Source organism: Boleophthalmus pectinirostris, unplaced genomic scaffold (assembly GCF_026225935.1).
Source record: "Boleophthalmus pectinirostris isolate CB_2022bp ecotype Guang Dong unplaced genomic scaffold, ASM2622593v1 HiC_scaffold_17, whole genome shotgun sequence".
NCBI classification, from domain to species: Eukaryota; Metazoa; Chordata; class Actinopteri; order Gobiiformes; family Gobiidae; genus Boleophthalmus; species Boleophthalmus pectinirostris.
In genome coordinates, this window is record NW_026571115.1 from 10,436,202 (window position 1) to 10,461,896 (window position 25,695).

The 25,695-nt window shown below is 37.8% G+C and overlaps 1 protein-coding gene across 1 annotated transcript in view; it reads right to left on the reverse strand.

The window, feature by feature from the left end:
* The window catches only part of LOC110161700 (SH3 and cysteine-rich domain-containing protein 2), a 103,304-nt gene that overhangs the window by 34,390 nt on the left and 43,219 nt on the right, over positions 1-25,695 (reverse strand). Inside the window, exons 2-3 of the mRNA XM_055152871.1 lie at positions 20,204-20,555; positions 13,388-13,482 (exon numbers count right to left, since the gene is read on the reverse strand). Coding sequence (XP_055008846.1) covers positions 13,388-13,482; positions 20,204-20,555 — 447 coding nt within the window. The remainder of the gene's footprint in view (positions 1-13,387; positions 13,483-20,203; positions 20,556-25,695) is intronic.

A 25,695-nucleotide genomic window follows, 5' to 3' on the forward strand; every position in this document is an offset into this window, starting at 1 on the left:
ATAGGATTTTTGTACTAGTTTAGCAGTTCATACTTCTGTCTTTGTCTGGCGTCTGGACTTGTTTAAAATGTGCACTGTCGATGTAATGTTATTTTAAAGGGACAGTCTTGAATTTCGGACATAGGACCTCATTTTTTTAAATATTCCATCCAGTCCTTGTATTTGCAGAGGTCGCTGGTGCTAGGCTAAAGCATGTCAATGGCCATACTTAGCCTGCTACTAAAAACAGTTTTACCCACTCCACAAAACACCCGAAGCAAATCTATTATTACACCAGACTGTCCATGTAAATGTCTGTGTTGATAGAATAATGTTTGAATGCATGTTGAAGGACAATTTTCTTAGCAGCAGCAGAATTTTACTTTGCCGGTAAGGTAGGTGCTAGGCAATATCAGTCCGCCGCTGCCAAGCTTTCTATCAAGAAGCACAACTCGCTGCTGCTGCTCAGACATAAATCCTTCAAATGCAAGGTTGGTTTGACTTTTAAAATTATTCTATCAACACAGACATTCACATCGACAGTTTGGTGTTATAATTAGGTCTGTAACAATAACCGAAATATCATGATATTGTATCGTCAAAGTTCTTACGATAATATCTTGGACCATCACAATATATCGAATTACAAGTCTCTTTGCTTAAATTAAGAGTTATGGTGCAGTAATAGCTAAAAAAAGACAGAGGGAACTACGTAGACCATGATCCTTACTACATGAAGGGATAACAGTTCTAAGCACTTGTAAGTCTTAGTTCTTTGGATTAAGTCTTGTCAAGGCATTTTAGGAGGAAAAAGTAGAATTTTCACAATTTTGTTAGACTCCACAAAATATCACAATAAATATCATACTGTGAGAAGTACATCGTGAAAATACCGTACTTATTTGGATATTGTTACATCCATAATTGTGAGCCTCCGCACCATATTGTGAGCTTTCCCATGATATCGCAATAAATATCATATCGTGAGGTTCACACCATGACAATATCGTATCGTGAGACTTGGATATCGTCACACTCATAGTTATATATAGATATAGATTTGCTTAAGGTGTTTTGTGGAGTGGGTAAATATGGCCATTGACTTCACCAGCGACCTCTGCAAATACAAGGACTGGATGGAATATTTTAAAAAGTGTCTCCACATGTCTCCAACAGTCTGGCTCACCTATATCCAAAATTCTGGACTGTCCCTTTAAAACTTAAAGGACCAATATTACGATATTCTCTGAACTACGTTATAATGTCGTTTCCTAATTAAAAGCATATCTGGAGTTGTGTTTTGTTTCAGTCACACACATTCATTAACACACAAACTCTGCATATTCAAGCTGTTCTCTCAAACTGTAATACTCTGTTACACTTTGTGATGTCATGCGGTAAGGGAAGTGGTACAGGAAGTGGTACAGGAAGTACTCCACTGCGATTTAAACTCCATACACCTTCACTAGAAACATGTGGATAATTTTAGCCGTGGAGTTGCCAATCTCTTCTGAATAAAAGGTAAAATAGCTGTTAACTTGAAAACTACCACTTCATGACATCACAAGGTGGAACATAGCATTTTGAGCTTTGGAGATGTAGACAGATTTCTAATAATAATAAAGGATTACTTAAACACGTGTGAATGAAACAAAACACAACAACATTACAACATTATAGGAACCATCTAATTTCAATTTTTACAGTTTTTTTTTCAGGATTACTACTAAATAATAAAGATTTGTTACACCGGACAAGTTACTGAAACAAGTCTACTCTATTTTGATTGAATTATCCTGCATAATGTTCTCATATTTGAAAGCTTTATGGCCCCACATTCAGCTCAGGTCTTTGCTGTAATTGTCTAATACGTTTAACTTGTTCATTACTATTCAGGTCTGTTCTCTTCGTCCATGTGGGAGTTGTCATATTCTTTACAGGTGCCTCTTGTGTCAGACATGTCACTTTAAATGACTTCTACTGCCCCCATCTGTGCTCCTGACCCCAACCCACAGACGCAGACATTTCACTTCTGTGTGGGCTTCATTCTCAACCAGTTTTCTTCTTCTTCTCCTCAATTTCACAGATTTTTTGAGCGCATTGATACAGAGATTTTGAAATGACTGAACAAAAGCAAAAAGGGCTCTTCGGCAAAAAATATTCTAACTGAAGCGTACTGAATAAAGCATAGGTTTCTATAGAAAGTTTTTGACATTGGTATTCAAATATTTGATCAAACTTTAAATTAAAACCTTTTGACTATATTGATGTGATGTTCGTGAGTCATAGTGATCTTTTTCTTTGTTATCAATTTGTATATTAATTAAAGCTGAACCAACGCAAGAATCAGCTCAAAAGCAGAATAGGCAAAGCGAGTGAAAGCTTTGTGCACAAAAAAAAAAGAAAAAGAAAAAAGCCATCTTGACAACGATTTGTTTTTTAGTCATTATTGTAGTGCAAAGTTTGAATCAGATTATGCATAATTTCAAAGGGTAAACACACTCCCACTCTCAGTTTGAACCATTTTAAACAAATGTCAGCCTTGGCCATGTCGCTCTGTGATTAGTTTGCTGTTAAAATGTTTTTTCTCATTGGCTTCTATCATATAAATAAATATAAAAAGAGGCCGTCCTTTGAACGTCTTTAAAATGAACGGGTCCAAACTCACTAGACTATACAGCTGTCTAAGATATTTAAATATGGAAACTTCACTCAAAAAAATCTATGTTGACTTTGAATATACAAATGATGTCATCTTTTTCCATTTAAATTGAGTTATTAGTGTACACGTTATTTATTATTAACTCTTGAAATTTTGCGACCCGTTTGTCTATATGGAGATATCATTTTTATTACCATGAAAAAAAACTTCTTTCTGTGAGTTGCCCCTCCACAAACCTGTAACTTACTGGCATCACCCCTGTTTGCCTCCATGGAGATACATTTATTGACATTCCATGGAAGGCAGTAACATCTCAGTAGCACGAAGAAACAGGTGGAGGACAGTCAGGCTGGCGCCACCTAGTGCCTCCACTCAATTTCATTTCTCTGCAGAGACTAGGTCAGGAATCGGAATACACTAGATGGTTTGCATGAACTCCAGAAGCTGTAGACCGTGTCCTGGCCAATCAGTGAAGAGCTGTGAGGCCATGATGTCAAACTTTAGCGCCTGTCTGGGTCTCTTTGTGGCACAGCACAACAGTAAACAAAGCGGTTGAGATGGATGTAGATGAAGACAGACATTCTGTGTTGGCAACGATTAAAGCCAGAACAAAGAACGTTTGGTGAATTTTATCAGGAGGAAAGACATTGTTGCCCTTCTTCCTACAGGATTTGGCGCATTACATATGTCACAACCAAATAGCAGCGATTGGTTAAATTTTAAAATGTACCCGCCTACCGTCGAGTGAATGAATCCTAATGCTGCGAGGTTAGGAAATTTACATAGTGTAGTTTTGCAAAATATAGGATGACAAAATAATATAGTGAATTGAAGTATACAAGTGTATGTTTGGATGTGGATAATTAGCAGCATGGTGTTCATGATTTCAGTTTCAGGGTGCTGTCTCTATTCACATTTGCTCTGGGTCTTGTGCTTGATTAACCTGGCTAACGGTCTGGCTAATGTGTGGCACTATGAGCTCTATATTAGCAATCTGGAATGGCTCCCGTCAACACTGTTTGGGAAGAGAAGAGACGCTCAGCTGTAAGGGTGGGTGCTGTATCAATATATCACCAAGAGGTTTTTTTTTTAATATATTTTACTAAATTATTTTATTACAGTGCTACAGTTTTGCTGCTTCTTTAAGGGGAAGGAAATTTGTTTGACATTTTCACTGTTTAGATGAGTAAAACGAACGTTTTTCATGTGAACTTTGCACAAGAAGTGGTTTAACAAAGACTTTTAGTATCACAGCCATCTTTTAGCCATTATTTTTTTACTGAACCATATCAAATCGATTTAAAATATGTCATATCAAACCAAAAGTGCACTGTATCAAGATATGTATCGTACCGTGGCCTATGTATCGAGGTATGAATTGTATTCCAACTTCGTAATAATACCCAGCTCTACTCAGCTGAGTTTTAGCCAATCGTAGCAGCCATTGACATGCTTTGAAAATAAAGCTTTTTTTTTGTTTTGGCTAAATGAATGGGTTGCATCATACCTATCTAACACTTGTTATCTTATTAAAAATTATTAAAGGACATATATTACACAAAAGTGACTCTTGTGAGCTTTAAGTTATAATGTTGTTACCTCCTCAAAAACATACCTGGAGTTGCATTTTGTTTCAGTCACACATGTTTGAGAAAACTTTTATCATTAGTCTAATAAAATACTCTATTCCACCTTGTGATTTCATGAAGCGGTAGTTTTAAAGTCCTTCAAGTAGAGACCGGCAATTCCAGGATTGAAATGATCCAAATAATTCTAGTGTAATGTAAAACACAGTGGAGCACTGCCTGTATTACCAACTGACATCACAAGGTGGAGCACAGCATTTGAGAGAAGAACTCAGACTTAATATACAGCATTTGTGTGTGAATGAAACAAAACACCCCCGAAAAAAATGGAAATAGACACTTTCTTCTCCACGCCAAATGTCGCATGGCCTCAAACGGATGAGCCGGGAGCTGTATAAGAATTATCTGGATTCTCATGAGTTTGAACATTCAGACCTAACAACAGTCCAGTTCTTCATGTGCGAGCCAAGTCTTCAGAGCCATTACAAACCGAACAAAAGCTGTGGTGACCATCAGGCTGCAGTATCCATGTCTGCGGTTCACATGTACAGGCACAGACTTATGGTGTGTCTCTGCCCCTGCAATTTCACACCGAGTTAAGCACAGCGAGTGTTTGACGGAGATAGGAGCTTCACTGACAACTAAAGCTACACAGTTCTGCAGGGTTTTCCCATTAGAAGCTGTGACTGAGTGGAGCTTATCCCTGGAACTATAGGGCAGTAAGGTGTTGCACTATAGAAAAGCCAGGAAAGCAATAATTCACTAAGTGTTCATAATCCATAGGTTAAGAGTGCCCTGTGGAACTTTTCTTGGTAAACTTAGTAGACTAGACAAACTTTATCGATCCACAAGCAAAATGACTTGGACACAGTAGCTCACACGTCACAATATATAATAACAAAGAGAAAAAATATAAATGGTAATAATACATTTTAAATAGTAGCAAAAATAGCAAGATCCACCAACTTGTTTCCATGGAGATGTTGTTGCTTTGGCTGGAATGTTCCACTATAAGGTGCTAAATGGTTTTGCCATGCATTTACCATATTTTTCAGACTGTAAGGTGCCCCAGATTATAAGAAGCATTAAGTGAAACAAACAGATGACACCTGACACCTTAGCCCAGACATCCACGATCCATTGGCAGATAATGGCGTAACTCACTCGGCATGGCCTCCCTGTCTTGGTGAATATGTATTATAAACGTGAATGTGGGTGAATCATTTAAGTTTATTAAAAAAACAATAAAAAAACAATGTGTTTAATGCAGCTTTACGCACATTTTTTTACGTTTTATAGAAACAAAACTTAAAACCACATGGCTTATTTGCATAAACTGTAAGTACTGAAAAAACAGCTTTCCTTGTGCACTGATACAGTTCAGCTTCTGTCGGACTAAAGGACACGACTTAGTGGTATATATGTGTTCTTTCTATGACAGAGGATGTGCGGCTGATGGTGAGTCTGTTCTGTGCTTCTATTGCCTTGGAGATGATTCATGTGAAACTTTTCAGAGATTATAAATCTGCAGGTCATATGTATAGACCATCAAGCAGTGTGGCTTTGTAGTTTACTAAAGTCATGCTAAAACATTTTGACAGATTTTGGAGCAGTCACTAAGCACAACCAGAATTAACACATAAAGCACACCAGATTATAAGGTACACTGTCAATTTTTGAGAAAATTTAAGGATTTTAAGTGTGCCTTATAGTCCGAAAAATACAGTATTACATTACCACTGTCTGTATTCATCAAAAATACAAAGCTAAAGAAACATGCATTCTCATGTGAGTGGGATTGCCTCTACACAGATCTGACCTGTAACTTGGCCTGCTTTTCTCTGTGAAGATATAAGTTTTATTGTATACTATGGAACTATGAAAAGCGATAACATTTCCATGGAGACAAGCAGGTGGCAGAGCCTCCACTAGAAAAGTTACATAGTGTAGCTTTAAGAGTGATGAAAATCAATCCTGACAGGATGTTTTTTTTTGCCTGGTCTAAAAATCGAACTCCTCATTACTTGACATCTGCACTATTCCCTGCAGTGCAACCTATTTACATAATGTACACTGCTCATATATTATGTATGTACTGACTTTTATCAAAGGTTCAGTACTTTTTCAGATGTTGTTTGTTCCACAGTGCAGCGTTGAACCTATGAGTCTCCAGAGAGACCAGCAGGTGACAACAGCAAGTCAAGTTACACTGGAAAAAAACAATATCTAGGTAAGTTAAAATTACTTAAATTAAGAACATTTTACTTTATTTGAGTAGATTCAACTTGACAAGTACAATTATTTACCAATTCAATAAATGTGTTTTTCTTAATACAAGCAACATTAGATTTTGTTTCTTATTTTAAGTGTAGCAAATGTTTTCATATCATAAGTACAAAAAAAGCTTGTTCCACTGGCAGATAATTTTACTTGTCAAGTGAAATTTGCTATTAAAAAATGAGAACTTTGCACATCAGTTACTTGAGACGGGTGCCTTGGAGGAGAAGGAGCAGCACAAGAACATAGAGAAAAATCCTGCACACCGTTTTACTTGCAAAGTGTGAGATTTATTTTGACAAATCGTGCAATGCTTCGGCACTAGGCCTTCATAAGGGAAACATTTTGCCTGATGTTTGCCTGATGAAGGCCTAGTACGGAAACTTTGCATGGTTTGTCCTAATAAACCTCACAATTTGCAAGTAAGACGGAATGCATGATTTTTCTCTGTGTTCCAAGTGAAATTTACTCAAATCATGATCAAACTTTCTTAATTCAAGTCATCTTAACGTGTGCTTCTGTTTAAAACACATATAACTGACTAAATACTAAATAGAAATGTAATTCTGAAAATCATTCCAGGCAAAGCTTGATTTTAAAGGTCCTATACTATAAATTAACTCCGGGGAGGTTTTAGCCATGTTGTGATGTTGTTACCTCAAGCAGAAATCAAACCTGAAGTTGTGCTTTGTTTCATTCACATGTTTGATTACTCCTGCATTATTGGTCAGTCTACATCTCCAAAGCTCAAAATGCTCTGTTCCACCTTGTGATGTCATGAAGCAGTAGTTTTATGACAGTTAACACCTTTTATCTTTTGTTTAGGGCTCAAATTATCCAACTTATTCTAGGGAAGGTGTGTGGAGTTTACACAATGGTACACTTCCTGTATTACCACATGACATCACAAGGTGGAACAAACTGTTTGAGAGAAGAGGTCAGCCTAAATATGCAGTGTTTGTGTGTTAAATATGTGTGAATGAAACAAAACATACCATAACATTATAACATCAGAAAATAGCGTAATATGGGCCCTTTAAAAGAACTGGCAATGTTGTTTTGGTGGACTAACAATAAAAAAATCCCTTAAGCGATTCTACACCTGTCTTCCCCGTGTCTCCTTCTTTTGCCCTCCTATAACCTTAATAAAACCATCAGAACCTGCCCCACGTTGATCTTAAACCCCTCCGACTGTCTTTGAACGCACCGCCTGACTGCTGATGTGCTCCGTGTAAAAATGGAGCGTAAAAACCACAGCTGTGAGGGAAGAGACGCATCATTTGTTCAAGAGGGCCATGTCTCGACAGCTCAGCCCAGACCCGAACATGTGCTACATTCAGGGCTAGAGAAGATTAGAGATTATATTACTCTCTTTTATTGATGTAAGCAATGTGAGTCCATCTGCTCTGCTTGTTTTTTTTGAAATGTGATGTTAAAATGTGCAAACAAATCATAAAAATATAAGAGATATCATGAATTCAGCTGCCTTTTGGAAACCACAGGGAATTAGTTAAAAAATGTTTACTCTAGTGGATGGTATACAACAATATATATATATTTGAGATTTTAAATATTAATACTTTGCAGTGAGTTCACACTGGAGATGTTCAACATGTATCTGTGTGGTGGAATGTTCAGCAGTTACCACAACATGATGCAAACATTAGGAAACACTCTGAAAAACATTTAAGATTGCCTGAAAGCTCAAGAAAAAATTAGGGGTGGGACATGAATGTGTTAATTAATGTCAAAGCCAGTTCCCGTCAAAGCCTGATCCCGTCAGAAGCTAAGCAAGGCCGAGCCTGGTTAGTATTCTGATGGGAGACCTCTGGGAAAATCAGATACCACAGGGGGGCACCAAAAGCAGTGGCAAAAACCGTTGTTGTGTTCTTAGGCAAGGTACTTCATCCACATTGCCTAGTATGAAAGTGGCGTGTGCGTGAGTGATGGTGGTGGTCGGAGGGGTTGATGGTGCAGATTGGCAGCCACGCTTCCATCAGTGTGCCCCAGGACAGCTATGGCTACAATAGCATCTTACTCCCACCAGGTATGGAATGAATGAATAATTATCTGTAAAAGCGTCTTTGTGACAAATGTCTGTGAAAAGCACTATATAAATAAAAACTTACTTACGTATGATTAATTAATTACAAAGAAAATAATGCATTAAAAATATGAACGCATTTTATCACATTTTGCATGCCAAACAATGCAGAACTTTTGTCAGTGCACCATGTTGTGGTCCAGCAGTTATACTGACACACACAGTTCCAACTGCAACAATAGATCAGTGCTACAGTAATGGAGTATGAAAGTGCTCTGGGTCTGTTAGACGGTAAATTTCTATTAAAAAAACGACCCGATGGAAGTATTGACAAAGGCATTGTTTATTGCAAACTGTGCAGAAAAGAGTTTGCATCTCACAGAAGCACCTCAACCCTACGATACCATTTAAATGCAAAACATCTGACAGCGAGCAGAGAAACTGCTGTTGGCGGGAGCAGTTCTGGTCCGAGTACAAACGAGAGGAATCAGCAGCCCATACTCAATCAAATGACTGGCTTCAGAGAGAAAATTAGTCCACTAAAATTCATTTACATAAAATAAATGTTGCTTTTGGGGCAATATTGTTATGCGAGTAATTGAGATTAATTCATTACAAAGCCTGTAATTAATTAATTAAGTCCCACCCCGAGAAACAAACACATCTTCAGGAGCCTGTGATCAAGCTGAGTGTTCATGTCTTTTTAGGCGTTTGATTTTCACCAAAAAGGTGAGAGCAAATAGTAGAAATGTTATTATAATCACTGCCAATTTTGTCTGACCAATAAATACATACAATTAAGATGCACCATGTAGATTTAATGGAGTGTCTGCCACTTTTTTTCTGTAAAGATAACATTGCTTTGTCTGGAATTTGCCACAGCATAGCATTAAATTCATATCTTACAGTTTTTGAATTACAAGTCTTATTATTGCTCAAAAACGTGTTCTAACTGCTTGCATCTCTCCACAGATCTGACTTTTCCCGCTCGTCTCCATGGAAATAGACACATTTAACGCCATAGCGCGGCAGTCCACACCTTTTTGACAAATGCACCTGTTTACGTGAGTTATTTGCATTCATGAATATTAAAATACACATCCGATTTTTAGCTCCTCTTTTCACATCAGTCTAAAAACTCCCAGAAGCCTTTGCTGCCGTGTCTCAGGTGTGATCATGATTGCACCTGTCTGCTGTTGTCTGCTGCGCGGGATTTGTGATGGGCTTATTAAAAGCGTCTACAGGGGAACGGGAGGACGTGGAGGTCAAAACTAAACTCGCGCCGGATTATTCTGCTCAAATGTAATAATAAAAGCTGAAGGGGGCATTAGCGGAGAACAGAGCTGGACAAGGCCGAACTCATCTTAAAGCCTATGGGGTAATTAAGTCTGCAACTAACCACAAATTATGGCTTCTGACGCAGTTGAAGTTTGACTAAAAAAGGACACATCTCTTTGTAACCCCATTATCAGACATTTGCAGGGGTTTAAGTGCTGCCAAAAAACTTTCAAATGCACGGTGCAGAGCGGGAGGGAGGAACAAACCCACTCTTTGTCAGTGCCACTTTGGGTGCTTATCTTGACGTCAGAGAAGTAACTTAAATGACCTGGAAATTAGCTCGCGTTCCATCTGTTTTTAAAGATGCACTGTGTAACTTGCACTTTGCTGCACTGGGTCTAGTCGCAGCCTGTTTGTTTCCATGGAGATGTTAATGCTTTGATTTAAATTGTCCAATCTTTCTTTCATTTATCTACAGGAAGTAAATATTGCTCCAAAATATCTTAAAAAAAAACATCTGTTCTCTCTGTGAGTGGGGTTGCCTCTCCACCAATCTAAACGGTAATTTGGAAATTTATTGGCCATACTGTGGAACATTCTAGGCACATCTCCATGGAGACAAGCAGGTGTCAGACCCTCCAACAGACTACGTTCAGACTGCAGGGCTTAACGCTCAATTCAGATTTTTTTGTGAAATCCGATGTTTTTGCGAGGTCGTTCACATTTCCAATTAAATGTGACTGCAGCATTGAGCACCTGGAGATTTTAAAGTTCCTCTCGTACCAGAGCCAAAACATGAACAACTTACTTGTTTTAAGGAGGAGATTGAGAAGGAGAAGGACGAGGTTTTTGGCCATGTTGTTTTGTGGGGCAGTAGCAGCGACGTCCGTTGAAAGGAACGTGTGGATGCGCAGACGTAGCCAAGAGTGGTGAGTGGAGATGTGCTTCGCTTCAGTGACACGGATTTCATTAACAATTTTCGCCTACTTCAGTGCAGAATAGTGACGTTTGTGGCTTGTTGATAACGTGTGGGTGGGATGAATGCGCTTTGGCCGTTCAGACTGAAGTTGCATGTCAAAAGATCAGACATGTATCGGTTTCAGGAGCACATATCCAAGTGGCCTGGGTCACATTTGAAAAAAATCGTATCTGTGTCGTTCAGACTGTCATTAAAAGATCAGATACAGGTCACATAGGGGCCAAAAAATCAGATTAGGATCACTTCAGGCTGCAGTCTGAGCGTAGCCTTACAGACCTTTGAAGAGTCCATATTACATTTTTTCTGATCTATGTTATAATGTTGTTTCCTCATCACAAACCTACCTGGAGTTGCGTTTTGTTTCATTCAGGTGCATTGTGTAACTGCTCTGGTAGAGGGTCCGTCACATTGTTCCTTTGGAAATGTCATTGCCTTGCCTGGAATGTTCCACAGTATGACATTAAACAATTCTGCCTTACATGAGCTCAATTTTATGGTTTTATAGCGCAAAAATACCTACAACAGACATGTCGAGCCAAATTTGACCCGAAATATATTTATATTTTTCTCACAAGCTCGTATCAAATATGTATTAGAGCTGACCCGCCGCCTGCCATACCAGAATGGCGCATGTACTGCTAATACTACTACTATTTATACTAATACTAATACTTTGATGAACTTGTATCGAAGAAGAGATGCCAAGTACTTGTATCTGCTTTGGACCCATGTGCATCAGAGTAAATCACAGTCTAGTAAACTAAACTTGGATGATCTTTATGATTTTTGACTGTTCATGGTTAAAAGATTGGATTTTCATGATTTTCATTGAAGTAAATTGTTATTTTTGACTGGTTTTTGGCTTGTGGAAAAAAAAAAAAAAACATTCAAAAGGAGTTCAAAAGCTACAGATAGAGACATTATTTATTTAAAAAGTTGTTATTATTTTAGATTATGCTTGTTCTGGATTGAATGTTTAAGCAAGAATATCATTAGACATTTATTTTAAAAGAAAAGGTTTAATATTACATATCTCGAAAGAAGAGAAAACATGCAGATGCTGAATTTTTTCAATAACTATTTAGTTTGGCCCATGATTTTGTCCCAGTTTTTAATTTTGTCCGTCTGTGAATTTGAGTTTGACATCCCTGACCTAGAAAAACATTCTGACTGTGAGCGGGGTTGCCTCTCCATAGATCTGACCTGTAACTTGAAGATAGAAGATAGATGTAACTTTAACACACAAGCCCTGCATATTTACGCTGAGTTGTTCTCTCAAACTGAAAACACTCTGTTCCACCTTGTGATGTCATGTGGTAATAGATACAAAAGGGGAGATTACATTATAGTTTGTTCTGTAATGGTGTTGTTGTTATTACTTGTATTTCTCAAATTGTCCTCACTATTGTTTTGAGACCTTGGGACTTCTCTTTTAAACACAACAGGAACAAAAAAAAAAAAAGAACAGCCGGTTTGAAGTGATTGCCACGCAGCAAAATGTTTCCAAATCAAAGAAACTATTCACAAATTACTGACAGAACAAAACAGAAAGATGAGTGGTTTTGATGAGCGAAGAAAATCACAAAGTCTAAAGATATTTGTGAGATGATAAAGTAGAGGGAAGGAAAAACATCATGCATTTTAAAAGATGCAGTATGAAACTTTTCTAGTTGAGGTTCTACAACTTTGTCCACGGAGAGTGTTTGTTTTGTCTGGAATGTTCCACAGTATGTCATTAAATATATGCCAAGAGACAAGGTGACCAAGATCAAGTTACAGGTCAGATTTGTGGAGAGAGGACCTGCTCCCTGCAAGAATGTGTCTATTTCAAAGCATTTTTCAAAACTATTAACACCTCACTGAATTTTAATTTAACGCCATACTGTGGAACTTTCCAGATAAAAGGATCCTTTACCAGAAAAAGTTATGCAGTGCGCCTTTAATGTACAAATGTAAAAGTAACTCATAGGACTATTTTCAGTTACTTTGCCAAAAATGTTAAAAAGATCATACACCAGCTGATACTTTGCAGTGACATCATGCTGTTTTCTTGTTTTTTTTGTTTGTTTTTTGGTGGAATTTTCAGTAGTTACCATGGAGATACAATGCACACATTAGCAAACATGGACAAAAAAGTTTTAAAACAAACTCAAGAAAAATTAGGAGCCTGTGATTAAAATGAGCGTTCATGGTGATTGATTCTCAACAAAAATGGTGAGAGTGATTACCTGTACCTGGCTTGTGACTGTAACTGTTCAACAGCACAATTCATCTCACCGGTTGCAGTTTCAACTAAGTCAGTTCTTTATGGTCAGATTGTAATTAAAAATGCTCAGATTAAATTCTAACAGAGCTTCAGACATGCCTACAGGGAATGTTGACGACATCAGATCTAAAGTATGAATAATAGTTAAACTGTATCAATAAGGTACAAAGTGGATAGTAAAGTTCAAACTGGATAACTGGATCATTTTATTTGGGTTGTTGCCAGGTTACAGTGGTCCTGATGATACACTTGTTGACACCTGCTCGTTTAAAGATCCTTATTTGGTCATTTCCTGTTTCCTAAAGAGCGCGTGTACCTTTCCGTAGCAGGGCTGCTGTGAGAGATCGGAGGTGCACCACAGATGAGCGGCCATCTTGCAGGTTTTGCAGCGCAGCGCCTGTTTGGAGTTTCCTGTGGCACAGATGAGATGAAAGAGCAGTGAGACAAAGGGCACAGCAGGGGGCAAATCTGCTCTTCTGATCCACTCCTCCACAGACTACACAGAGTTTATACTCTGAGGTTACTTTGGTCAAAATGTCAAGGATGAAAAATACTTTTTTTCAGTAGTATGTGTCTAGTTTGAACCAGTTGGGAACTTTTACTTAATCTACAATACCTGGTAAATCCAAAATGATATCTCTCTGTTTTTTACAGATTGATATCTGTTTGGTCACCACTCAGTCCGTTGAGTCTTAAGTCCAGTCAGACATCATTGTGCAATCAGATACTGTATTTTTCAGACTATAAGGTGCACTTAAAATACTTTACTTTTCTTGAAAATCGACAGTGTGCCTTGTTGTGCTTACTGACCTCGAACCGATTTTATGTGGTGTACGGCGCTCAAAAATCTGTCAAAATGTTTTAGTACGACTATGGTAAGCTACGAAGCCACATCGCTTGATGGATTGTCTGAACAATCTGGCCACCGTAGTCAGGAGCCTCATGGAGAACACATATATTCCACTGAGTCGTGATCAGCGCACAAGGAGAGATGTTTTTTCAGCATTTATATTTTATGCAAATGAACCATGTTGCTTTAAGTTTCATTTCTGTAAAACGTAAACAAATGTGCACAAAGCTGCATTAAACACATTATTACTCAATGTATATTTGAGTCTTCCTCGTAGGAAATAAAAAACTAAACTGACCCACCCACATTCACATTCATAATACACCAGTGTCACCAAGACAGGGAGGCAGTGCCGGGGGAATTACGTCATGATCTGCCAATTGATCAGGTTTCAGTCTCGAGTGTTGTCTGTTGTTTTGCTTAATGCGCCTTACAATCCAGTGTGCCTTATGTATGAAAATTCAACCTTATTATGAATACTGCACCTTATAGTCCGAAAAATACATTTTTTTTCAGTGATGCAATGCAATGAAGGAGTTCACTGGGCACCTATGATTTTTTAAATAATATCAAATCTATTTCCCCACAGAATAAGAGTGTATTGCTTGGCGCTGTGATATTTTATTCCTTTATTTTTCCATTACAGGGAGATTCAACAGTGAACGAAGAACATCTTGATAAAGTACTGAAGAAGTGTATATCCTGGATCTCAGACAGGGCTACTACCTCAGATTATGGGATGAACAACGCACAAAATAGTAAAGCAAATTTGAGAATCTAGAAAATCACATACATACATTGTTAGTGTTGTCTAGCATGAGTAAGAAAATCCAACCAAAGCCCTATATCATATAATAAATATAAGTCTAAATCTTGTTTCACACCTAGTTAGCCTTATCATTTGTTTACTCTTACCACTCGTCACCTCGTACCTCTATTTCTAACACAACGCATGATTTGTACAGTATCTGCTATAAGAATTACAAGCTCTATAATCACACAGCTCTTATTGCAGCTCGTGGGTCCATTGTCTAACACGATATTGATTTAGCAATTTCACGTCTCCATTATCAGAGACGGTAACATTATGTGTTTCTAAAAATACCATTTCTATACTTCGCTTTCAATTTGCATCTTAATCATTTTCCTACGTCCTTGAGGGTCTATTTGAACATTTACATTGTTAATTTCCCTTCTGTGCTGTCTCTTGTCTGTTTGTGACTGTATGACTGATCATTCCTGTTTTAGTTCATATACACTCAGACGGAGCTCTTGTATAACACATCACCTGCCTCCGATGTTGTGTCACTTTGTCAGAGCAGATGAAGTAAATCCATTTTTTTTCACTTCTAAGCAAATTCAATCTATTTTTAGTGAACTGTCTGAGTTTTTTTTCCGTATGACATCCATATTACAGTATTTTCTGATCTGTTATCAGTGTTGGGAAGGTTACTTTTAAAATGTATTCCCCTACAGATTACAGATTACATGCCCCAAAATGTAGTTTGTAATGGAATCCATTAAGTTACTTTAGGTGAGTAATGTAATCTGAATACTTTGGATTACTTGATATTGTCATGCTTTTTAAACTACATGAATGTACCAACCACATCCTGAAAATTCTTATTTGTTCTCTTCAAATTGGCTGTTGAGTCCAAATCTCCACGAAGAGGCATTTGTTTTCTGTAGAGAAGCAAAGACGAAGATCTGAACATGAGAAGTTTTATGTGCTAAAAGACAAGAAAAAGACCAGTCTTTCCTTAACCGTATTAAAAAATATTATTGATAGAGAAATGATTTTTATATGAGATCACTGCTGCTTTAAATTATGTCCATCTACTGTTACTGTTTCACATTATTTATTTAAAAAATAAAATAAAATCACTTTCAGCCCAGTAAAATTCAGTAACATTTGATGTTTTTTACTCAAAATGATGCGGAATCAGATTTTTAACGATGATAATTAATGACCTCGTCCACCAACGTTAACAAGACGTTTACATTGCTCTTATTGTGCATGTTCTGTTTGGGTTTCCAGCAATGAGTGGAATTACCGAAATAAAAAATAAAAAAATAAATAAAAAAGGAATATAGCCCAAAATGTGAAAACAGGAAAATACTGTCATGTAATCCATTTATTTCAACAAAGTAACTGTAATCTAATTACCACTCACTGAAACAGTAACTGTAACTGAATACAGTTACTCATAATTTGTACTCTGATTACGTAATTCCGGTACATGTAATCTGTTACTCCCCAACACTGTCTGTTATAATGTAGTTTCCTTGACAAAAACATAACTTGAGTTGTGTTTTGTTTCATTCACACATGTTTAACACTCTCTTCCACCTTGTAATCTCACGTGGTAAAAGAAGTGCTCCACTGTGTTTTTAAACCCCATACACCTTCATGAGAATCATTTGGATCATTTCAGCCCTGGAATTGCAAATCTCTACTGAACTAAAGACACGGCTTAAAGCTTACAAGAGTCAGCTTTGTGTAAAATAGGACCTTTAATCTACTGAAAGTCAGTTATTTGAGAGCGATTTCAGTTTTGGTTCATGTAATCCTAGTTAGAAGCAAATCCAAAAATCCATTATGTTCGTTTATAAAAAGGGAATTGGTTTAATCGCTCAAGATTGTGAAGCCTGTTGGGATTTTTATGGTTCAAATGAGACAACACTTCCATTTTTATCACTGTTATAAATAATACAAATGAGTTTTTTTTGTTTGTTTGTTTGTTTGTTTTTGGTAAATTGATAGTAATAAGACTGCAGCGGTCTCAATTTCTTCTTTTCATTTAGCTACTCCCAAGAAGCCTGGGAACTCAATTATATTCTTGTGCGTGTGTAATTTTGTTTTTCCTCCATAGATTATATTGTAAAAGATGCAGCTTTGGGGAAGTCTGTATCTAATTGTTAATCATAAACCCAAAATATAGAGCCTGGTACGCTGCAAAAATACAGTTTGGGATCATAAAACTATAGAAGAGATATATCCGAAAAAAAAATCACCAACATTAATGGACTTTGTGGAGGTTTCTAACATGGTGTAATGTTGTCCCCTCGTCAAAAACACACCTGAAGAGATTTTATATGTCATCCATACATCTTTGAGCAGAGGTGGGACCAAGTCGTTGTTTTGAAAGTCTCAAGTAATTCTCAAGTCTTTGACCTCAAGTCCGAGTCAAGTCCCGAGTCAAATGCAGGCAAGTCCAAGTCGAGTCTCGAGTCACTAGTCCATAATTCCAAGTCAAGTCCAAGTTGTCTGGTTTGGGCTTCAATTCATATCAAGTCTTTAAACCAGAGTACCAAAGACAGCTTAGATTTTTGCAATTTATATGACTTTAAAACTAAATAGTTCTTAAAAAAATCATAGTATATTTATATATGAGTATTTATAGAGTATGTAAGAGTTGTAGAAATGTCTTGACAAGATCTTAGAGTGAATCATTACAGTCAGAATAAAAAGAATTCAGATTTAAAAGTGTTTCTCAAGTCTTCTCAAGTCACGGGCGTCGAGTCCGAGTCAAGTCCCAAGTCACTGACCTTCAAGTCCAAGTCGAGTCCCAAGTCTTCCTCCATTTTATCAAGTCAAGTCTCAAAGTCCTGAAAAATAGTGACTCGGGTCTGACTTGAGTCCAAGTCAAGCCTTGCAAGTCCTCACCTCTGTCTTTGACTAATCTAGCGATCTCTTCCCTGAACCCTCCACGCGGTTAGCCGTACGATTCTATCCAAAATTTTCCTTAAATATACAAACGCATGATACAAAACACCACAGTACGGCTTCACAAACCTGATGCAATGTGCAGTATATAGCAGAAAGCGCACTGATTTGTGTTGTGATAGTGCTCTGAAGGGGGAGTGACTTAGCTTAGGGAGCAAAGGGAGGGGAGAGTCAGAACATAAAAAGCAAAACTGAAACTAGTTAGTTCGGCGAATATAGCATTTTCAAAACCATTAAAGTGAACACAGTAATCCAATTATGTTGCATGTTCGCAATTATTACCCCATAGAGTGTAATACCTCCTCTTTAAACCACAAAGGATTTTTTTCCTTTATAATTAAATAAAGAAATTGCTATTCCCACTTCAGTGTACAAGGCATAGATAGAAATATAGTCTGCTTTAGGATTCATTTCATACCATTGCACCATGACGAGTAAGTTATAGCGCCCATAGCTTATTTACCAAAAGAACCGCTGTGATTGTGTGAGCCTTTCACAAACTTGCTGTGCTGCAGACAGTTTTGCAGACTCCACAATATGTCTCAAAACGAATAATTCAGCTTGTTCCACTTCTTGCCCTCCATAACATCACCCCTTTGAGATTTCTATGCGCGCTGTAATATTTGTCCAAATGCAATTTCTGTACCTCAAATTAAATTTCCTCTTCTTCGGATCACGCGGTCACAGACGCTGAATCAAGCTGCGCTCCAGAAAAACAGTGTATCGAATGGACATTTGCATAATAAGGGATGTTCTCTCCTAAAAATGGTTCTTCATTTGGGTCAATACGCACCGAGCTCAGAGACATGAGGCTACATGAGGCTGGTGGAGAAGAGGAGCTTAAGGCTAGAAAAGGAAAAACCTATTGTGATGTGTTCAGAGGGAAGTAAGAACTATAATGCTAATTAAGATCAGGTAATTGTGAAATAATATGTTGATTTAAAGCAACACTGTGTAACTTTCTGGAGGCAGGTCACCTGCATGATTCCATGAAAACAGAAAGTGAAAACCATATTTCAGCACATTCTTCATGGAGATATATGTTTTATACTGTAGAACAATATTTCCATGGAAACAAGGAGGAAGAGGCCCTTTTCCAAGCGATGGGAAAAGTGATCAAAATGGCACCTACACTAGAGCCCTGTGTTGACTGCACAATGAGGGAGCAGGCGGGACTAACTAAATATGAGTGTAAAGTAGGAGTGTAACGATATCCAAGTCTACGATACGATATCGTCACAGTATGAACCTCACGATACGGTATTTATTGCAATATTGTGGGAAAGCGCATGATATGCTGGGGAGGCTCATGATGAGGTTAGGTACAAATTTTATTGTGATATTTTGTAGAGGTTAACAAAACTGTTAATATGCTATTTTTTCCTCATAAAATGCCTTGACAAAACTTAATCCAAAGAACTAAGATTTAAAAGTGCTTAGAACTGTTATTTCTTCATGTAGTCTACACTGAAATGAAGCAAAGGATCATGGTCTATGTAGTTCCCTCTGTCTTTTTTAGATATTGCTGCACTCTTAATTTAAGCAATGAGACTTGTAATTCGATATATGGAGATGGTCCATGATATTATTGTGAGAACTTTACAGTATCACGATATTTCTATTATTGTTATTATCTATTATTGATGTTATTGTTACATCCCTAGTGTAAAGAAAAATATACAAATGATTCATGTACGCCTATCATACATCATTTGTGCTGGATATTTTATTTGGCATTAATAAAAACATTTTAAGCAGCCTAAATTTGAGGACATGGTTTAATCCTGCGCACATTTTAGACAATTCTTTTCCGCTTCTCAGTGTTTGATAGATCTTAAGAAAGGGAACGTTTCCATCTTGCAGGATATGCGGGCAAGAGAGGAACAAAATATCGCAGATGCAGGTGGAAGTGGGAATGAAAATTACAATTATTTGTGGGTGCAGGCGGGAGCGGGACTGAAACTTCTGTCTCAGGTAGACCTTTAACCTAAACTATAATATAATGATAAAGATGAACAGCAGTTAAAATGAAAACTGTAAAATTTGAGATTTTGTAATATAGCATGTTTTCACGTCTAGTCTAGTCAGAAATGATCAGGTTCAACATTTACCTTTTAGATCAGGGGTGTCTAAACTATGGCCCAGGGACCACATTTTTGTTGGCCCTCAGGCTTCTTGCTAAACTGACTTAACTGATCATTAGCAGAACTAAAAATGTTAATTTCACCACCATTACCTCAACAGCATAACATTACATTGTGATATAAACCCTAAATGACTGTTCCAAGCCTTCTGAAAAGGTACAGTGTGGCTCTGTCAAAGCTGAATGACTCACTGATTGACACCGGTCTATAGCCCTTTACTTCAAAATTATTTCAATATGCCCTCAGTGAAAAAAAAAAAAAAAGTCTGGACTCCCCTGGTTTAAATAGTTGTTATAAAAAAAAGTGTCCCTCTCCCCTCATCTGGCATCATCATGTTCTAGAAACCAGAAACCAACCAACCAATATAGCCTGTTTCAATCACTGTTTTCTAGTACATTTTGTGAAACTTACCCACAATCATGTTCTTGCAATGCTGGCAGTTGGTGGGTTTGCGAAACACGTGGTCCTGAAAGCAGTGGTTGATCTGGGGGCGTACGGGCTTGGCGGGCAGAGAGGGGGAGAGGCTGAGGCAGGGCGAGTGAGAGGCCACGGAGGGGTTCGGGCTGAGGGAGGGAGAGACCGAGGGGGAGCGGGCGTCACCCAGAAGGGGCGAGCCGGGCACCAGCGGGGGCGAGGGGGGAGGGGGGTCCGTGATGAAGTCCGGGGGCAGGCGCGCTTCGCTGTTGGACCTCTGGAAGAAGTTGTCCACGCTCTTACTGCGCATCATGGTCTTAAAGGAGAGGGAGCGCTTCAGCCTCTGCAACTGAAAAGACAAGACAGAAGAAGAAAAGAGATTTAAGCTTTTTAGTATCTCAAGTACCGTATTTTTCAGACTATAAGTCACACTTTTTTTCATTATGGGGTGCTTCCTGCGTCTGCGTCTATTACTCCTGTTCCTCTGTCACTTCACTCTACTGAGCATGTCTCCTGCAGAAAGAGCCACTGTCCTGTCTGTATCATGTCAGTCGATCTCACCATTTCTTCTGTATCATTTAAAATTTAAACAAATTAAACAAGACAACTAAGAAGACCGAACACAAATGCCTCAAAAAGAAAATCATATTTTGTAGATTACAAACTGCAAGTAGTGAAATATGCAGCCAAAAATGGTAACTGAGCAGCAGAAAGAAAGTTTGGAGTGAACGAGAAACTTGTGACAACTAGGAGAATGTGCCATGCAACTTTCCTGGAAGTTATTGGATGGATGGACAAAGCCTGGACTTCAGTGACAACTGAAACCATCCTGTCAGGATTCAGAAAGGCTGGCATAATTCTAACTGAAACTGAGTCTGAAGACAATTACACAGAAGAGGAAGCAGCGCTCCGTTTACCTCCAGAGGTCATGCAGTTGCTCAGAAGTGACACTGAAGATGAAGAATTCAATGGACTGAGTGATTTGGAGTGAGATGGAGAGTTAGTAATAAGTTGCAATTACAGCCTGTTGTTCTGTTCTATTGTTATTACTATAACTTGCATTTCAAGATGAAATGTTAGCTCCTGGTCTTTGATTTTATAAAATAAAATTCCCCCAAAAAGTGTGACTTATATATGTTTTTTTCTTCATTACGCATTTTTCGCTGGTGCAACTTATACTCAGTAGCAATTTATAGTCCAAAATATTATCCAAAGTAGTTTAAATATATGAATAAAATGTAATACTGAATAATACATAAATCATTACGGCATTATGAGCCTCAAAATTAAGTATGCACCAATACAAGTGTCGAACATTGGGTTCAATCTGGATTGGGCATACTGCAGGTTCCTTGTTGGGCTTTTTATTGGATGTAATGAGACTACGTACAGATTCATGTAGATTTAGAATGCTTATCCATACAGTTACTTTAATAAACAACTCTGGATGGATCAACAAAATAGCTGGATCTATTTTGTTGTAAGTTAACTTTGTTTTGATGGAAATAAAATGCCTTTTCCCTCCTTTTTCTCTTCCTACACTGGTATCGGTTGATATCAGGTATCGTCAGATTCTGAATGTAATAAATGTCAGTTTTCAGGTGCACTATGTTTTGCTCAAGAACACAATGGCAGTGTGCAATATGGAAAGCAGGGTCTGATTTTTTTGTACGGTTGAAAAACATGAAGATACGAAGAGACACTATAATTGCATTGCCATTTTTGGAGCTCCTCAGACATCCCTCTTGTCAAACATCTGCCTGTTGTATTTCAAATATGACGATTATTTCTCCATAAAATATAAACAATACTTTCTAATAGTTTCAGAGTTTCAAAAGTTTAAGAGTTCACCAAATCATTTCACTTTTTTCATTTTGTTCATTTTGTCTTGACAGATGGATAGCTATTGTTTTATCAGCCGTGCCTGTAGACAGCTTGTTCACCCCATGCACAGAAAACGGCATGTGAACAGATTTGATGTCACCCCCACTGTTCTCAAGGACAAAAACTCTTCTTAATCCTCCACAGATATAAAATGACTTCAGCACTTCAAACTCTATGCATACTTATAGGACAGTGAGGGCCCCTTTCACATTTTGTTCAAATCCAGAAGAGAGTGGAACAGACCAATAGAAAATATTGAAAATGCTCCAATGTCCAAACTTAAGAGAGTCGAATTACAGCTAATTTGTACCACGCGTCCCTCAAAATATATAACTTCTTTTACCTGTGATAAGTAAGGCACTGTTTCTCGGTCCTTTATGTTGATGTTTTTTTTTTCTTTTCTTTTTTTTTATGTGTGAGCAGCAAAATTAGTTATCTTATTTTATTTATTTGATAGGGAGAGTGCATATTAAATGTGCCTTATGTGACTTTCCTGGTGGATTGTCTGTCATATGCTTTTCTCCATGGACATGTTATAGCATTGTCTGGAATGTTTCACAGTATGGTATTAAACCTTTTTATCTTCATGCAAACCAAACAGACCAAGTTACAGGTCAGATCTGTGGAGAGGCGACCATGCTTTCAGAAAGACAGATGGTAGAGATGTTTAACGTAGGCAGAGCAATGACATATCCACAGAAACAAGCAGGTGATGGGCTCTCAACCAAAAAGTTACATGGTGGACCTCTAATAAACATCTGTCATTACATGGTAAATATGCCATATTATAACAAAAATGCAAATTTCCATCTGTTGTCCCTATAGACTGATGACACAGAAAACAATACAAAACACAAAACAGTTACAAAAAGACACAGAATAGTCAAAGGTTAAAAGGTTAACAGTGTTGGTTAGACTTAGACTAATGCCGGACATGCACTCTGCAATATTTTCCATCGTTTCACTCAGCCCCAGCTCAAACTGTATGAATAAATTGAAGGGTTTAAAAGTTCACAGCTCACAATTCATGTTCTTACACTATACGAACTACTTAAACAGTGCAAAACCCTCACGAGAGATGACTGGATTTCAAACCGGTTTGATATTCTTGCAACCTACAATTGCCAATCGAGAACTATTCATGAGGTATTAATAGGTTATCGTTACCTCATATTTACTACACAAAGCACAAGACAAAATTAAGCCAAAACTTAGCCCAATCCCAAAAACGGTTGCACAAGTGAAAAGTCAGCTCAAAAAGGGCCAAAAATCTCACAGTTGTATGCTCAGCTTTTGACAAACTTTATTGATCCACAAGGGAAATGATCTGGACACAGTAGTTCACACATCACAATATAATATAATAACAAAGAGTAAAAACTATAAATGATAATAAAAAAAAATCTAAATAAGCAGCAAAAAAGTGCAAGAGACAGGTGTCAAATAAGGAATAAATATATAAATGTATTATGTAAAAGTCAAAATAAAATAGAAAAATAAGTAATAAAATCTCAGCTTTATACAAGAGGTCATAGGAAGACAGAGCAACAATGATGATGATTGACAGGACATAGGGTTATCCGTTACATAAGGGGAAGTTGTTGTACAGTAGTCGGGAGTATTATCTGTTACATAAGGGGGAGTTGTTGTGTGGTTTGCCTTCATCCACAGTTTAAAGTTTCTAAATTACTCAAAATTGACTCAAAAACATGCTCCAAGTTGTGTTTTGTTTCATTCACGTATGTTTGAGTAACACTTTATTATTAGTCTGTCTATAACTCTAAAGCTCAGACTGCTCTGTTCCACAATGTGATGTCATGAAGTTACCTTTTGTTCAGTAGAGATTGGCAATTCCAAGAGTGAATTGATTAAAATGATTCTAGTGAAGGTGTATGGAGTTTCAAAGCACAGTGGAGCAATACCTGTATTACCACATGACATCACAAGGTGGTACAGACATTAATATTATAGAAGTTTGAATGTGGACAGAGATGGACTTTCTGTGATTATCGGATATTGTGTGGTAAAAAGAACAGAGATGGCAGTCAGGGTTGATCTTGGCGTAAACATGGAGCTTTTAATAGAACTCTAATGCATGACTCTGCAGCAGATCCTCATCAGTGTAATCTGATACACGGAAATCTCTCCATAATGATGATTTATTGAAGCATTACCCCAAACTGCTCTGCTCACGCCAACAGATCAGAACCACGCCACAACTGTCAACAGACTTCACATACATCATCAGGACTGTGTGAACTATGGACCCGAGTGGATCGTATTTTTAAAATTAAAAAAAATAACAAAATGCCATGAACTTGCTGTAGTCATTTTTCTAACTACTGATAGAAGTGAGGCTGCAAATCTGTGCCATCTGCCTCTCTGACCACAGCTTACTCATGCACATGCCACATTCATACTAGGTGGGTGAAGTGTCTTGCCTAAGGACGCAGCAATAAAATTTGTTCTAAGTAGGATTCAAACCTCTGACATCTGGGTTGATGGATGAATGGTCTAAACACTGAGCCCTAAAACTGTTGTAGTGCTCTTTCTCTAATACTTTACGAAGATGCGAGTCTGGTCACTGGTGAATCTCACTGTTTTCAAATGGGTGTGATTGACAAGTGGATTAGCCAATCAGGGACATGCATCAGAATCAAACAGCGCTGATTTCAGCAGGAGAAATCAAGAGTAGCGAATCTGGAGCCAAGTCCATATTAAAAATTATACTTTATTTACAGACAAAATAGTGAAATAAAAACACCAGGACCATGTAGAGGGGGTTAACACCTGCCCAAGGACTGCAGATGGAAAGTACCATTTTTTTTCAGACTATAAAGCACACTTAAAATCGACAGTGAGCCTTATAATCCTGAAAAGCCTTATGTATTAATTCTGGTTGTGCTTATTGACCTCAAACCGATTTTATGTGGTACAAGGCGCTCAGAAATCTGTCAAAATGTTTTAGTACGACTTTGGTAAGCTACGAAGCTGCACTGCTTGATGGATTGTCAGAGCATTACGGCTACTGAAGTCAGGAGCCTAATCTCTGAAAAGTTTTACAAGAATCATCTCCAAAGCAATAGAAGAACAGAACAGACTCACCATCAGCCGCACATCCTCTGTCACAGAAAGAACACACATAATCCACTGAGTCGTGTCCTTTAGTCCGACAGAAGATACACAGATGCACAAGGAGCGAGCTGTTTTTTCAGCACTTTAGTTTATGCAATTGAGTCATGTGGTTTTAAGTTTTGTTTCTGTAAATTTAAGCAAATGTGCACAAAGCTGCAGTAAATAAGTTACTAGTCAATGTATGTTTGAGTCCTCCTCATAGGAAATAAAAAAAATAATAAATAAACTTATCCACCCACATTCATATTCATAATACACATTCACCAAGACAAGGAAGCAACGCCGGGCGAATTACGCCACGATCTGCAAATGGATTGTGGATGCCTGGGCTAAGGGATCAGTCTCAAATGTTGTCCATTTGTTTCGCTTAATGCCCCTTATAATCTGGTGCACCTTATGGATGAAAACAGACGAGAGAATTCACCATTATTGATATTGCGCCATATAATCCGGTGCATGTTGTAGTCCAA